The 15,741-nt window shown below is 38.5% G+C and overlaps 1 protein-coding gene across 2 annotated transcripts in view; it reads left to right on the top strand.

Annotated features, from left to right (window-relative positions):
- SCFD2 (sec1 family domain containing 2) overlaps window positions 1-15,741 on the top strand; it is a 212,965-nt gene that overhangs the window by 22,767 nt on the left and 174,457 nt on the right. For both annotated transcript variants that reach the window (XM_050895668.1, XM_050895667.1), the window contains exon 3: window positions 13,775-13,902. In XM_050895668.1, coding sequence (XP_050751625.1) covers window positions 13,775-13,902 — 128 coding nt within the window. The remainder of the gene's footprint in view (window positions 1-13,774; window positions 13,903-15,741) is intronic.

The following is a 15,741-nucleotide window of genomic DNA, read 5'->3' as shown; positions in this document are numbered from 1 at the left end:
TTCTGCTTTTGAATGGTGGTAGACAGCTGGAATAATCCTTTTTTTTTTTTTTTTTTTAAACTCTACTTGACAATGACTTCACATGCTATTACAGGCTACGCATCTTACGCTTCTGCAGGAGCCCCTTTGAGAAATCTTTGAAGACTTCCAAAGAATGTATTACTGGAGGGGGGCAGGGGGATAGGAGGAGAAGAGGAAGGAGCACTCCTATACCTGGTCCAATGCTGAGTCAATGCAGAGGAGCTTAGTCCTGAATACCTGGCAAGAAGTGACAACACTACCCTGTATTTGGAACTGAAACTTGTTTTTGCAAGTCCAAGTATGATGCATAGCTATACACTGAGTGCCCCAGTGCCACCATAATTGTTTAAGAGCTCTTTTAGTATTAGTGTTTGAATAATGGGAAAGTTTTAGAGTAGCTACGTGTTCTGTGGCCTGTAATAAAGGCTCTTCTGCAGAGATGGCTGGTGTGAAGCTATTGCAGAAGGGAGGGAACCCTACCATCTGGTTAATGGATGAAAATTATAACAGTATGTATTATGTATTGTTAAATAACATAATTAAAAAAAGGAACAGATAGGGGTTAGAGAAAGGATAGAGTTAAAATGTTTTGAGGCACGCTGATCACATCTTAGAGCTAGGACTTTGCCTGGTTGATAGTTAATCTGCTTTTCTCTTTGCACAGAACATGTTCAAAATCATGTCTGTGTACAAGATGGAGCTTAGTGGGATTTAATACTTCAAGGATTAGTAAGACCTAAACATCAGTCAGTCTCTGTCAAAACCAGCCCTACCTTCCTGAGATGCATCTTGCTTGCTCTCCTCTCTCTCTCAGTAATCTGCCAGTTCCCTCTTCTTAGGGTGTCAGTAGAAAGAGTTAAAATGATCAAACCTTGTGTTTGGTAAGTACGCTTGCTGTTGATCAAAAAGGAAGCCTTAAGAAAGATTGATAAAATCCCTGTTTTATTGGTACACTTTCAGTAAAGTTTTTGAGATAATCCAAGTTTTGAAAGAGACACACTGAAATTCATATATTTTAAGACAACGAGAGGCATTTGGTTCCAGGATAATAATCATGCAAGATTATAGACTTCAGAGGTTCTTGAAGTTGATAAGTAACTGTCATAAAAGGACTTCAGGCAAAGATGATGATCTGTTTCTTGTTGGTGCAATTGCCAGGCATGGCTTCTGTTTCAAGGCTGTTCACATGACTAATGCTTCCTTTTCACTCATGGTTCAGCCTGGTGAGCAGCAACAGCTCTGCATGGGTTCCTTTTCCTACACCCCTTACCTTCCCTAACATGCCTTTGTTTCCTTGAGACTTGCCTCAGGGTAACATCTTCCAGCATTAGCATTACGACAAAAAATGTACTGCAGTTTGCACAGTAGCCGTATAATGGTGTGAAACATCACTGGCAGTCTGTTTTGTAGAATATGGATAGAGCTGGCTTCAGAAATGTATTTAGGGAAAGCCTGGTCCTTTGCCAGCTATTTCACGCTCGTGCTGTTGCTTCTCCCAGTAGTTCAGCAGGAGCAGCCTTACTTGTTTAGAGGAACTGTCTTCTCGACAAAACATTTGATAGCTGCTGAAGAAATAAACTTGTAGCAGTATCAGCCACCATATGAAATGGCAAAGCTAAGTCTGTTTGCTTCCATGACTCCCAGTATGTGTGCATTACAGTGTTATATTTAAATCAAAATTTTCCAAAGTGAATGGGAGCTTTGGTGTACGGGTCAGTAACCCAATTCAGAGTTCTAATAATTTTGTAATTTGCAGACAACAAGGTGTTATGGAATTAAGCACTAGTTCTCCTTTTCACAGAGTGGTTTGGAGAAGATGAAGACTCCTGATGTAAGTAGTTTCTCCGTGCAATGTCAGCCTCTTCTGCTTGCTCAGTTTATTTTATAGATTTTGATGTACTGCACTTGGATGCCACAGCACATGTAGGGGATGACTATATATATGTATTTTCCCTCTGATGTCACAAATAAAGATGATCTGGTTTATCTGCACGTATAGCTTTGTTAGTGTTGGCATAGGTCATCTGCAGAAGGATAACTATGTGAGAGGTAAGTTAGTCCAGGAGTTGCAGAGACTTTGCTTGATGTTTGGCCCACAAGCAGACCCCTCTTGATCTTGAGACCCGTTGTATTTGTAAGGCTTTTGTGTGTTCTTAGTGTTGCTGGTCACAAGCTTATACATGTAATACAACACATTACTGCTGTAGGTTAACAACAACAATCAATGTGGACTTAGGTTGGGGAGTTTATGGTGCATGTGGCAGTGGTAAGATATTTATACAATATTACAATTTTTTGGGTATATTTTTATTCCATCTATGGAGTGTTTGATGAATATTTTTCTACTCATTTTGTTCTGATTGCATAGCATTTTCTAGAAAGCCACAGTTAGTAAATTTTAAAATTGCTCTGTGAAAGGAATTAATAGTCATTCTGTAAATCCTCCAAATTCTGGCTCAATATAGAGTTTATCTTCTTATCTCTTCTATTACTAAGAAAGAAGAAAAGAAAGTGTAGTTTAAGGAAACTGCCTTAATGTTTCACAGCATATAATCCAGTTGAATACTCCATATTATATTGCTTCCTTATGTTTCACCTTTGGTTGACCTTGAAGTTTAGAGGTTCAAGTGGATCTTAACGATCTTGGGAATAGCTAAAATAAACAGAACACAAAGGTGATGAGAACCCATAGCTCCCCAAACTATTAGTTGGACTGTGTAGTTTTGTTTTTAACACAGGAAAATGCTGTATTGGCTGTCTGTGATCAGATGAAACATTGTAGAAATGCTGTCTGTCTAAAGGATTATTGAATGTGACCATATCAGTTCAAATATATATGTGTATATATATATAGTAAATGCTATTGCAAAAAAAGCTCTGAATGTTTTCTAAGAAATTTTTCACTAAGCAACTGTTCTAATCTTAAGCTGATATAGAAATTCTGTATTACTAGTCTATGTAAATGGAATAGAATAAGAGGATTTATAAATTAATTTTCTTTTCAGATACTCTGTGTGTGTGTGTGCGCGCATTTGTGCTGACTTTTGTTATGGTAAAAAACAGTCCACAGATTATTTTTCTGCTATCTTGAATGATTTTTCTATTTTGGATTAATGCACACTGGTGTCATTGGTTTACACTATTACTCTTTGATACTGGAAGCGGCAATGAGTGGAGTTGCATTACTTTTCAATAACATCATTCTGTGCGCAGCTGCATTGTCTCATGTATGTGGTTATTAGCAAGTAAAGTTGTTCTGTGTCATGGATGCTGAAGTATATGTTAAACTTTTTGGCTTTCTGAAGCCAGAAAACTTCTTGTATCTGTATCACAGCATATATATATATACACACATATAAAAAAAAAAGTCTATATTTAGATTAACATGAAACAGCACTGTGGTTAAGATGCTTGTCCTTAAAAGTTTACATGATGCTTGGATTGAGGAAATGTTTGATAAAACTTAAGACGGTGGGTTTGGCAAGTGATGAACTTGCTTCGGATGGTGGTTGACCATAGTCATCAGACTTGTGTATATATTCTATTTTATAAGTATGGCCATCTGTAAAGTAGATATATGAATGAGCCAGAAAAGTTAAGTTTCTCTTTTATTTTTTTATTTAAAAAAAAAGGGGGGGGGGAAACAGAGAATGCTGCGTTACCATTCACTTTTGTTGGGAGGATTTTTTCCCCTCTTTTTAATCAGTTCCTGATGTGAACTGAATCCTTGCCAACCTTTTAATAATTAATTCTTAAATTTTATTGTAATTCAGTTCACCTGTGGGACCAAAAATATGTCAAATTTTAGGAGTCTGATTTACTGTCCATTATCTGTGAAGGAGAGGAGAGGAATTCAGCCCCAAGCAGAGGGCTATAGGTAAACAGAGCAGTTGTGGGGCAGTTTGGGGTTGCCGTGTTGGTTGTGTTTGTAAGAACCTCCTGAATTGTTTGTTTTTAAGTTCTCCCATGCTCCACTGATAACAGGGAGCATATTTCTTCCTGATTTGGAGTATAGTGGTCATGGTTTTATTGGAACACAATAGTTTATATGAAACATAGCGGTTTTGCGACTTAAAACTATGATGTTGTTTTAAAAGCTGTTTTGAGGTAAGTCACAATTCTTGTCTGTCTGAAATGAGCCTGTGATTTTGTGTATTCTCAGCATTTTTTAAACTTTTGCTACTATGTCTGTGAAAGTCCTGTCCCATACTTCACGTGCTTCATTGTAAGATGAACCAAAACTTAATCTCTCATGATGCTCAGTAACAAATTCAAAGAATAATTTCCTGTTCCTATTGTTCTTAGTCACTGGTTGTGTCTGGTGAATCTTATTTTCTCTTCTCCTAATGGTACTTAACAGCCTCTTTTATCACCCTGCATCTGAAAATGAGTGCAAAATTTAAGTTAACTTGACCGGGTGTACAGCATTGCCCTGAAGTGTTGGTATCTGCAGGTATGCCTTTATGAAGCTAAATATAATAGCTCGAATATAATAACTTGCATATAATAACTGTTCCCTCTCTTATTGCTGTGTTTTAACCAACTTTCCCCTGGTGCACTAGACAGCGTACCCTTCGTTTGTGAGCCGGAGCTTTCAAAGAGTAACCCCTGTGCTCTGCACATTTGTTTTATGGCCATGTTGAGTCAGCTGTATGCGAAACCAGTAACGAAGGAAAACTTTGGCAGTATCCTGAGACGCTGCCTGGCAGTCCCTCCTGGCTGTCAAGGACTAGGCAAAGCAAGTTCTCTGCTTCCCAGTTTGGTTTGCAAAGTGATCCTGCATGCTAGGTCAGTATTACTGGCACAGGGGAATCCATGCTGAGGTGAAAACAGGGGAGAGGAGGCAAAATATTACGGAATTTTTGACTTCTAGTGGCAAATCTTGTCTTTTTATGAACTAGTCTATTGTATTAGTCCAATTGATACTGTACTTCCTTGGTATGTATACCTGTATATTGAACAATATACCGTGAACTGACCAATAAACTCCTGATAAGAATGTGTTACTTCTAACACTTATTACTTACAAATATTTCAGGTAGTCCAGAGGAGAATCTATTGTAAAACTTTGGCTGATCATCAGCTCCCATTTTTGCTCATATGCTTTAGCCTTGCTGCCTGCAAGCTGATTTGCAACACCTTGAATATTATCTCAGAACTGCTTTTAAAATGCCTGGCAGCTTCTGTTTTATCTGTCTGCTGTTTAAAATAAGTGTTTTAAAATAAATTGGTGGCAAAAGGCTGTTAAGAATCTAGTCTATTTTTAATGATTATTTTTTTCTGTATCTTTAGAATGAGATTTTTTTTAAGTTAAAAATTTATGCTGCTTGTGTCTTGCAGAAAAGTAATCTAATTGTATAATGTGATAATGAAGTTTGCTAACATCTGATAAATAATAATTTGGTCATATAGGACTACTATGTTCCTTATAGGAGTGTTTTAACAGTACAGAAACATTTATATACTAGGAAATACTCCTAGTTTGGATGTAGTAAATAGCAAAGTATATCACATAGGCAAGGCGTCTAGTTTTCTTTTTGGGAAAGTTCAATAGTTTAAAGAACTAACAATGTAGAAAATTCTCTTATGTGAACCTTGCTGTTGTAAGACTTGATTAATTTTTGGCTCAAATATCTCATGAAGTACTGAAATAGCTTCTGAACTATGCAGTGCACTTTAATTGTCAGATTAATTTCTCATAGCTTCTTCCATCAATTTTTGTAGTGTGATTATTGCTTTAAAATTGCTGTTTGCAGTGTAGAAAAATGCAAATCTCAAAACCTTATGCATTGTTGAGGCAGAAAAGTTGGTGTTTTAACAGCACTCCCCATGACCTTTAGTGAATCAATTGTTTTATCAATCAAATTATGCTAGTATGAGTTAATTAATTAACTTGATCTTGATGTGACACAGCCCTCCTGGAGTATACGCAGAAAGGAGGGAGAGGAAAGAAGGGTCTGTATAAACACCACGTGCAAAGGCTGAAGCTATCAGCCTGCCATTAGCCCTTTATCTAAGAGGCTCTTGGCATATAAATCAAACAATAACCTCTCTGTTTTGACTCGGTGCCAAAGTACACAGCCACAGTTGAGTCTAGAGCAGATTACACCCACCGAGTGGCTTGAGGGCTTGGAGTGAAACTGGGAAATGACTGTTACATTATTCAGGAACACATTTATGTTCTTTAATGTTGGCTGTCGGACTTTTTTTTTTTTTTAGTACCATTCGCATGTTTGAATCGTAAAAACTAATACATGGAGGGCATCTGAACACACATCTAAGTGAGGATGTGAGAATAATGTTCTAAGCTGAATGGCTGCGAAGAGCTTGTTTTTTAAAAAGTTTTGTGTGTTTTGCCATGTTGCAGTATTTTTACTAATCTGTAGTGAGGATGGTAATATCCACTGCTCCTTCTGCGGTTTTCTGCAAGCACGATACCAAGATGACATTAGCTTTCTGTTTACCTTTTTTTCTAAGGTTAGGATGGATTGGAAAATAGTTCAAGTTCCTACTGTCTATGAGGCACATTTAATTAGGCTGAGCAGATTTGCCAACCATATAAAATGTCCAACAGCAGACAGTCTTTACAGTCCGCTGCTAAGAGCCACTTTAAAACTTCCATAAGTTGTCATTTTACTCTCTTAGAAATAAACAGTGTTAGTCTCTTCTGGGGATGTGCAGTTTACATTTATCTGAAAATAAACATTTTGGGATTTTTGTGTTTTTCTTTGAAGAAAGTATTGCTGCATCTTCAGTTGAACACATTAGCTAGCCCATCGAGTGCATGCACTCGGGATGCACACAAATACACAGCAATGCTAGAGACTGAAGTCCTGGAAATACTGATAGCTGTTTCTATATAGAAAAGTTTTGATAAATTATATTAGAGCCGTTTGGTTGCTTTCAGAAGGGTGGAATGAAGAGCAGCTTCTTTCTCTGAGACCAACTGTGTCCAGGCAGCGTGGTGGTGCAGAGGTCAGCTCTTCCCATCCCTATGGCATTCCCCATGGCATCCATGCAGCATCCCTGCAGCGCAGAGCAGAGGCTGTTCAGCGGAGGCTGTTCCATGTGTTGCTGTTGGTTCTTTCCAGTGGGGCCTGCTGTGCGTGGAGTGGGGTGCAGCTGGGGACTTGGTTATGTGTCTCCCCAGTTGTCAGGCTGGCGCGTGTGTCCAGGAATGCGCAGTATATCCAGCGTAGCCTTGGCGCAGCCTCCACTCTCTCCGAAACAGGAGGGGAATTGGAGGAGGGAGGATGTCTCTTGATACGTGGCCCCTCGCTCCAGGCTCAGAGCCAAATCGTTGCATCTTATCGCAGGCTTGTGCTTCTCTTCGGTTTATCGGTATTCAAATGACGTATTGCCAGCAATGGATTTGTCCTTCATAGTAACGGTCTTCTAACCACCCTGGTGCTGTTTTTTGAAGTGGGGTGCATTTAGTGTGGATGTTGCGTTGTCTTTAAACAAATGTGAGTTATTGCAAAGGATATGTTGGCAGCACACTTACTTTTTTTTAGCAGTCGCTCCGTTTTGGGCAGCTTTGTGGTACTAATGAAGCTCTAATTTAATCTTTACTGAATTTTTCCCTCCTCCCTTCCTATTGTGAAAATATACAGGCGCAGCTAAGCTGTAAAGCTATATAGACATAAGGTGAAAGTTTGCTGATACAATAACCACGGAATCTGTCTCATGTTGAGGCTATCACAATTTTCCTTCAGGTTTTTTTTTTTTATCTGTAAAAGTACAAACACAACTACTTTTTTATGCTGAAGTGCTGTCATTTCAGCTGGTTAATTTTTGAAGCCCACTCACTGTTGTTTTCTGTTACTTATTCAGAGCCTGTGTCAGCAAGTTGCTCTTTGAAATCCTGTGTCCTTTGCCAGGTGTAGAAATAACCACATTTGCTTATTCTTCCTTCCTTAACATCTTGCTCATATGATGTCCTCCACCTGGTTACTTGCTGTTTCTGATGTAGGCTGTGCTTTCACCTGACCCTAAGCAGTTTAAAACCAAAACAAAACTGTAAAAGTCATCTTTTTCTTTCTTGATTTGAGCTACAGGAGATCTGGGAAGGAAACTGGATGTAGATACTGACTTCTCAATTTGGCCTTTGAAAAGGTTATGGAGGAGACTCTTGGCCTGTTTTTCAGTAAGCCTGGGGACACGGCAAGGGTTGCGTGTAACTGAAAGAAAAAGTTTGTTATGCCAGTGTTTTATAAGGAGAAAACAGGATGACGTGAATTTATCCTGTTAGGCAAAGCAGTCCAGGCAAAAATCCAGTAATAGATAATGTACATGTCAATTTTATCCTCCCTGATTGGAAATTAGATCATATTACAATAATTTGCAATAGCTTGCCAGAGACTACAGATGTGGCTGATAATTTCGGTGATTATGGTATGCTGCTTGGACAACAGCGTTTGACTTGTTTTCATTTGGTTAATTACACATGCTGATTGAAGAAATACATTGCCAAACTAATATTATAAATGCTAAGGGGGTTAGGAATGGCCTATTGGTAGATCTGAAAACATAATCGTAAATGAGGAACACTTAGTCATTGAGTGGACATATTTTCTAGTATGGACTTATTGCTTCTTGACCTTTTGCTCTTGCATTAGTGACCTGGAAGACCATATTTTAATAATTTATCAGTAATAGACAAGACCTGGAGCAGTAAGGGAAGTAAATATCTTTCTGTACTGGTGGTGTGAAGCAAGAGGCATATCATTTCAGCTAAGTCTAAAATTGTGGTGCTGTGCATTGGACCCGCCAGGGTAATAAGTGTTCCCAGGCTTCTGTCTTTGCCTTTAGGTTTGCATCTACTCTAAGTTTGTTCTCCATTGACTAGGGCTTGATTTCACCTATTTCCAGACTACTACTTCCAGCTTGGTAACAGCACATCCCAGGGCCACCAACCTCCCCTGTTCTCCCCAAATGCGTTCAAAATGAGTAGCTTTGAGACTAAGCCTACAGACCATCACAGATAGGGACACTTTCTGTCTGTCAGATAACCTTGGCAGTATTGTCCTTGCAGGACTGGACTAGACCAGATCAAGAGAATAAGTTACAATTATTTTAACAGATGCAAGATTAGGCATTTGATTATCAACCTGTAAATGTCTAGATCAAGCAAATTAGTTTAGGGATCTGAGCTGTGTTTAAAAATTACCAAATTTTTCCTATCTGATTCAATGCATAGTCCCACATGGAACATGTTGCCACAGCTGAAAGGGGTGCCATGGGAATGAGAACAAGTTCCCCCACAGTGAGTATTGCTGAAGCTAGCACACTGTCACCGAAAGAACTGCTTACCAAACTGTACCCTTACTTCTGCTCAAGGCTTTGGCTTTTTCACCCTGGCATCTTGCTACCAGTGAACAGCAGATTTCATTGAGCAGTGTTTCCTTTGGGTGTTGTAAATTTGGGAAGCCAGCTAGTTAGCCACTTCATGGCTAACTTGTTCTATTCTTGATTTTTTTATTTTTATTTTTCCATCTCTCCTATCTTTAATTAAAGAAAGAGTGCCTCTGGAGGCTGCAAATCACAGCTGCTTTGAACTGCCTGCAGCTATCTCTGGTCAGCATAGAACATCCCAGTCTTTCTGACCTGCTTCTCATCAGCAGCTCTTTCCTGGCACTATTGCCAGCTGATGTCTCATTTTAGGATTCGTATAGATTATAGGTCTGATGATTTGGTCCTTTTTCCCCCTTTGTCTTCATGATTCAGCTTTGAAGACTGACATGCAAATACCAGAAGTAGGGAAGCTGCATCTTTTAGGTGTCTAGATTTCTCCCTCTTCCTTTATAACCTTTTTTGTTGTTGTTTTAAAGTCCAAATTATATGCAGTTAAATTTTAATTAGTTTTGGAACAGAGAATGGCTCATTAAAAAAATGTAACATGTATGAGGGGAAGGGAGAAATTTGCAGTTATCAGATGTCTGTCAAAAACCTGGCTTTATGTATATCGAATGGTATAGTTGTGTCTAACAGGGCTTTTCAAAGACCTCAGCCTTATCTCTGGACATAACATAATGCTTTTGTTTAATAAACTTCTAATTTGTCAACCAGATAGCTGCTATGCTTGTTTTTATTATATTCTGTTTTCTGAGATGGCTGGTTGATTAGGTACTATGACCATAATGATAAAAGGAAGGGACAGGGTATCAAAACCTGTGAGCAAAACTCTAAGCTTGTTGGTGAAACTGGTTAATGGCAGAAGCCCCTGTATTTTAGTGCTCTCTTCTCTTTGTCAGGCTTGCCGTGCCCTGCAAAACATTTTTTTAATAGAGATGCACAGAAAAGTGCACTGTAATATTTACCTATTGTTGTGACATTTATTTTGAAGGGTGGTTTAGAGTTCCTGATCTGTATTGTAACATAACTGTAAAGAATTTACTTTTTCTTAAGCAAAACAACATGATATAGACAGTATCTTTAAAGTTTTTGTAATGCATAAAATATTTCTAAAAAAAAATCTACTTAGTTTCAGAAAACTACTTTCAGAGTGCAGCAGTTTACTAGATAACATGTAAGATCAATAAATAATCCTTGGGAAGTCAAGGAATGCAAGAGGAAGGAGAAATTTGAATTGGGGCACTGGATCCCATACAAATCACTGATTACAGTGCCAGTGTCATCGGATTAGGGCATTTGGACTAAAGCAGAGGAACCGCAGATGGGAAAAAGAGGAGGGGAAAGGCACCATGACAAGAGCTGGAAGGCAGTCACAGACAAATGTCTCACCAAAAGGGGAAGATAAGATAATATTGTTTCCGAGTGTTAGAAATCTCTAAAAGGAAAATGTGGTAACTTCTCAGATCAGGCGAGAGGCAACACCAGAGGCCTGTACTGCATCCCACTGACTCATTCCCAGCAGCCGTTCCTGTCTTGTCATTGATGAAGTTAAAGGATGGGCAGTTGTTCAAAGCAAAAGCCCTTCTCTGAAGGTGTAATAGAGGGGGAGCGGGAAAAGTGTTTTCAGCAGAAAACACACAAGTACTTTTGTTGCTCTTTTTCCCTATTGTATTTCCAAAAAAATGACTGAACACAGAAACCATTGCTTTGTGTAGATTGACCTAGTCAGTTGGCTATGTATGTGAGATATGAATATATATTGATCTCATCCTGTTTATATATTGTTCTATGTATGATACCTAAACCACTAGGTATTCTGCAAAGCAGTGGGAAGAAAAATGTCTACAGAAACTCAGTGGATTACACAGAGATCCAAGCATACAAGAGTGTGGTTGACCCCCATCTGCTTTTAGGCTGTACCACAGTTGTTTTGCTTTTTGCTATTTTTGGTGTGCTAAAGCAACCCTCAGGGATCATGCAAACTTAGGTCCTTGGGATTAAAGAAAACCTACTGTGGCTACAGAAGGAAGAAAGTGTTTACAAAGCAAAAAGCAACGTCCCTCCCCTGCCATTTTGTTTTAGTGCATTAGTATGACTCATTCTTACTTTTTTTTTTTTCCCCGTTTAAAATAATTAGTCTGTTATTTTGGAGGGTTCTTATTGTTTAAACTAGGAGCAAGTAGAAGTACAAGCTGAAGCAGGGACTTGTAGTAGTGATTATACAAGTATAGTATATGTTGTTTTCAAAGACCTTGCAATCTAAATTGACAGGACTGATCAACATGTGGTGTGGAAAGGGAGAGCAGCAAGCAAGGACAACAGGTAGAAAAATGGTGCAACCTTATCGCGTACATTCTGACTTTTACTGAGGTCTATAGATGCTTTTGGGATGAATTTTCCACACTTTACTATTTGCTAAATATCTTTATGAAGTATAGGAGTGAGAAAGATGAGACTACAAAAACCTGTGCAAAATTTGGGAGACTTTTATTTTAGCTTCCTTATGTTGTTTGTTTTCCTTTGTTTTAAAGTCTTAGCTCCTGATGTCTGTGTTTATGTGAGACTCTGTTTATATTTATGGTGATGAAGAGAATTGGGAAAATGAGAATAGGTTAAAATCTTCGAAAACAGAAGGTTGACTTTTCTTCCAAATAGGAAAAAAAGTATTTTTAAAACTAGCTTCTTGCTGGTTAAGGCCTGATTCCTGATCTCTATAGATTTGTATTTGGAACTGCATGTTCAGGAAGGGATTAGTTAACAGGCGAAGCGGTGGCCTCTTGCAATCCAAACCTCAGGCACAATTGTAAATGACAGTGAGACATACCCAGTGAATGTGATGTGAACAGGATCAACAGGCTGCATTTAAAAGGGATGCTGGGTGGGTAGGACTGAATTGAGTAGATATAATTGAGTAGATAGTCTGTAAAAATAGCATACCCAAGAATCCATTACTTAAGGGAGATTGTGTTGAAGCATATAGTTGCTTTGGAAATCTCTTTCTTATTTCTTGCACTGTAGTACATTATAAACTGGCATGCTTTTTCTTGTGAGGAATCTCCTTGGAGCTGCTGCCCATGAACAGTGCGCAGCATCAGTGCTCAGATCACACTTGACGATGGAGTAGAGGGAGCTGCTGCAGATGCCCTGGCTGCTTGGGATGTGCTGCCTCCTGCCTCTGTCACTGGAGGAAGGTCAAGTTGCACTATGTGAAAGAGAAATGGAAAGACTGTGTCAGGTCTTCTGACTTTTCCTTTCTTAAAGCATGGCAATGAAAATGATTAAATTTGCTCTTCCTATTCATTTGTGGTTTGTTCAGAAGAAGGGTAACTCGACCTTCTTCCCACGGTCCTTCCACCCACTCAGGCTTTGACAGAGGATGTGGGTTCCTGGGATGACAGGAGTGGGGCTTGGCGATCCTCTTACCTGGTTTGGGAGATAGCACAGATTTGCTAAATACAGCCCTGCCGTTGCAGCAGAGCGTAAGCACAGCTGCTCTGTAATGGGTATCAAATGAATTGTTGGGTTTTTTTATTTTCTGTGAAACAAAGCTTCACAGTTTTGGCATGTTTATAAGCATGTTGTAAATGACATCAAAACATATTTAGGAGTTAAATGTCTCCTGAGGAAAAACCAGAGGGAAGCTTTTTCTTGAAAAAAGAAAACAAATAAAAATCCAACACAGTTAATCCCAATGTCTGGCTTTAGCCCCAGGCGAGGGTCTTTCCTTCCTTCTCCTACCCCCCCACCGAGAAAACACTGAATTCATTCACAACAGCAACAAATGCAGTGTCCTGGAGGAGACAGAAGACTGACAGGGAACTGAGTGCAGATGAGCCACACAAATTCCTAATTTAAGCTTAGCAACAGCAACAATAAAAAGGAAATCTGTAAACACAGAAACATAAGGACAGTTGCATTCTGCTATGGATTATTCTTTTCATGTAAGGAGAATCCATGAAACCCAAAGTGACAGTAGTTCATCAAATCGTACCAACAGCCTTCAGCATTGGAAGTATTGGCTTTGGGATTTAAACTCTCATGGGGAAGTTAGAGCCCATCCTTTCCATAGTTTTTTGGTAACGGAAGAAGTTTGGACTGTTTCTGATATTCCCATGGTTGAGCAGTAGTGGTTACTTTGAGGCTGACATGCTTATTTATTATATATGAATTCTAATGCTTTATAATTGGTAGCAAAAAATTCTAGATTTTTTTTTTTTTAAACTGTAGCAACTGTTCCGCTAAGAAGAATCAAGCTTTTATATCACTTTATTTTTGCTTGTATCCTGCTCACCTCAGAGGAGTTACTAAGTAGAAGCACTCATCTTAAAATATAAATGTTGTCTTAAGCTTACTCCATTATTCAAGCAATGTTTAATGTAATCCTGTCATTTTCTTATAGTGATCCAGCTGCCAAAGCTCTCTGGGAATCCTTCATGAACCTCAAACAAAAGGAAGCTGTGATGGAGGCTAGGAGACACCTTGTGGAGGCTGCGAGCAGAGAAAATTTACCTATTAAGATGAGCATGGGTGAGTAGTGTGACATACCCTTCCCTGCATAGTGGTAATGTGAAAGATGATGTCAGCTCCTCTTCTTCCACTTAACCCTTTTGGGGAAAACTCACCCCATCCTTGGTTCATTCCCATCGTTGTCAACACATTTCAGGTGAGCATCGTGGCTACTGTAGGATCTTTCTGATATATGTGAGAGGCAAGTGTTTTCTTTTAAATACAACAACCTTAAAAAGATTGAGAGCAGTGGTGAAGCAATGGAGTTCTATGAAAGAGGGTTTCAAAGGCATGCAAATGGTTAGCAGTGCTGCTTGTCTTTATTCTGCAAAGCATGAGAATTTGGGTATTCTTAAAAAGTCAGCAGGATTTGTGTCCTGAAAGCAGGCATTGTAAATAGCAGCTGATCTGATGGAAGTTGTACAGATCTTGTATATGATTACATTATACAGGTAGTGATTACATTACATAGGTAGTGACATTTATGTGAAGTAAGGCTACCTGGCTCAAGAGAGTTTAAGCTGAAGACCATGTCTGGGCACTCTTTAAACCTGAATTCTTCAAAATATTAGAGATACAGATTATAGCATAATGACTTTCAGTAGTTTTTTTAGAACCTCATTCTCACTATGTACCATACTCAGTGAATGCAGAAATTGATATAATGTTAGGCTTATAAAAACTGGTATTTCTCTATACCACAATAATTTTTTGCGTTTTATGTACTCTAAGACTATTTTATGTTGAACTTTTCATCAAGAGAGAAAGTTCCTCATGGAATAAGAGTAATAGGCTTTTATCTGAGACTCCAGAGGAAACTGCCAAGATATTGTAGAAGAATTAGATGTACAGCCAACTCATGAACTCTTAACAACTATAACATTTCCTATATTGTACGGTCTTTACAAATATCTAGAGCATGCATTTAGTAGATTATTAATCAGAAATACTAGATCTCTGCAACAGTAATGCTGAAAGCTGTTTTAAAGAAGTGGAAAAGGAGCAGCTGAGAGGGCTATTACAAATTTGTCTGAAGGAGATAAGGCACAGTAAATAAAATCTTGTTTAAGCTTTCACTGATAATGTGTGTGTGAGTATTCACCATAATAACATTAAGAAGCCCCCACTGTTTTTCTATTACATATGCCTTAAAAAAGATTATTAATGTTGAAATTCAGCTTTGTTTTAAAATTACTTCCCATCTTTGAGAGGTAACGATCCATCTACCACCTTTGCTGCTTTGTGTGAATGATTAGATCAGCCACCCTTTCCTCTGTGTCCCCTTCCTGTGGTATCCAGTGAAGGCTGCAATAACCTGGTTCTTAATCATATTAGCTGACACTTACTGATGGCAGCCTAAACGTCTGACATACCTGGGCCCAATATAGTGCTATATAGAAACATTTAAGAGTTGATGGTGAAATGAATTTCTGACACTATAGTTCTTGAGACTTGTTTTTTGTTGAAGTGTAGCTGTAATTTACTAATGTTTATGGAACTTTGTTATTTATTTTGTGAATTGTATATTTATCTTGCACTAGAATTATAATCAGTTGTTAACTTTGTAGTTGAACTTCAAAGGGTGAAACAAAATTCAAGGCAGTCTTGTAAATGATCATCAGAGATAAAATGAGAAACAAGGAAAGGAGGGCGCTACAGTCACCAAAATCAAAACTTCTTGTTGAGCATAAATGCAGAAAGCCTGAAACTCACGCCCAGATGTCACGTGACACGTGACAATGACACGTATTTATTAATGACTTTTTAGAACAGATCTGCATCTTTACAGCATTCATTGCTCATTCATCGTGCTACAGAACATCTTAATTCTCTGTAGGGAAGCTGGAAATTGTGTTATCA

The sequence above is a fragment of the Gymnogyps californianus genome, chromosome 4, assembly GCF_018139145.2.
Source record: "Gymnogyps californianus isolate 813 chromosome 4, ASM1813914v2, whole genome shotgun sequence".
NCBI lineage: Eukaryota > Metazoa > Chordata > Aves > Accipitriformes > Cathartidae > Gymnogyps > Gymnogyps californianus.
Note: the sequence above shows the minus strand (reverse complement) of the source record. Positions and strands in the feature narration are given on the sequence as shown.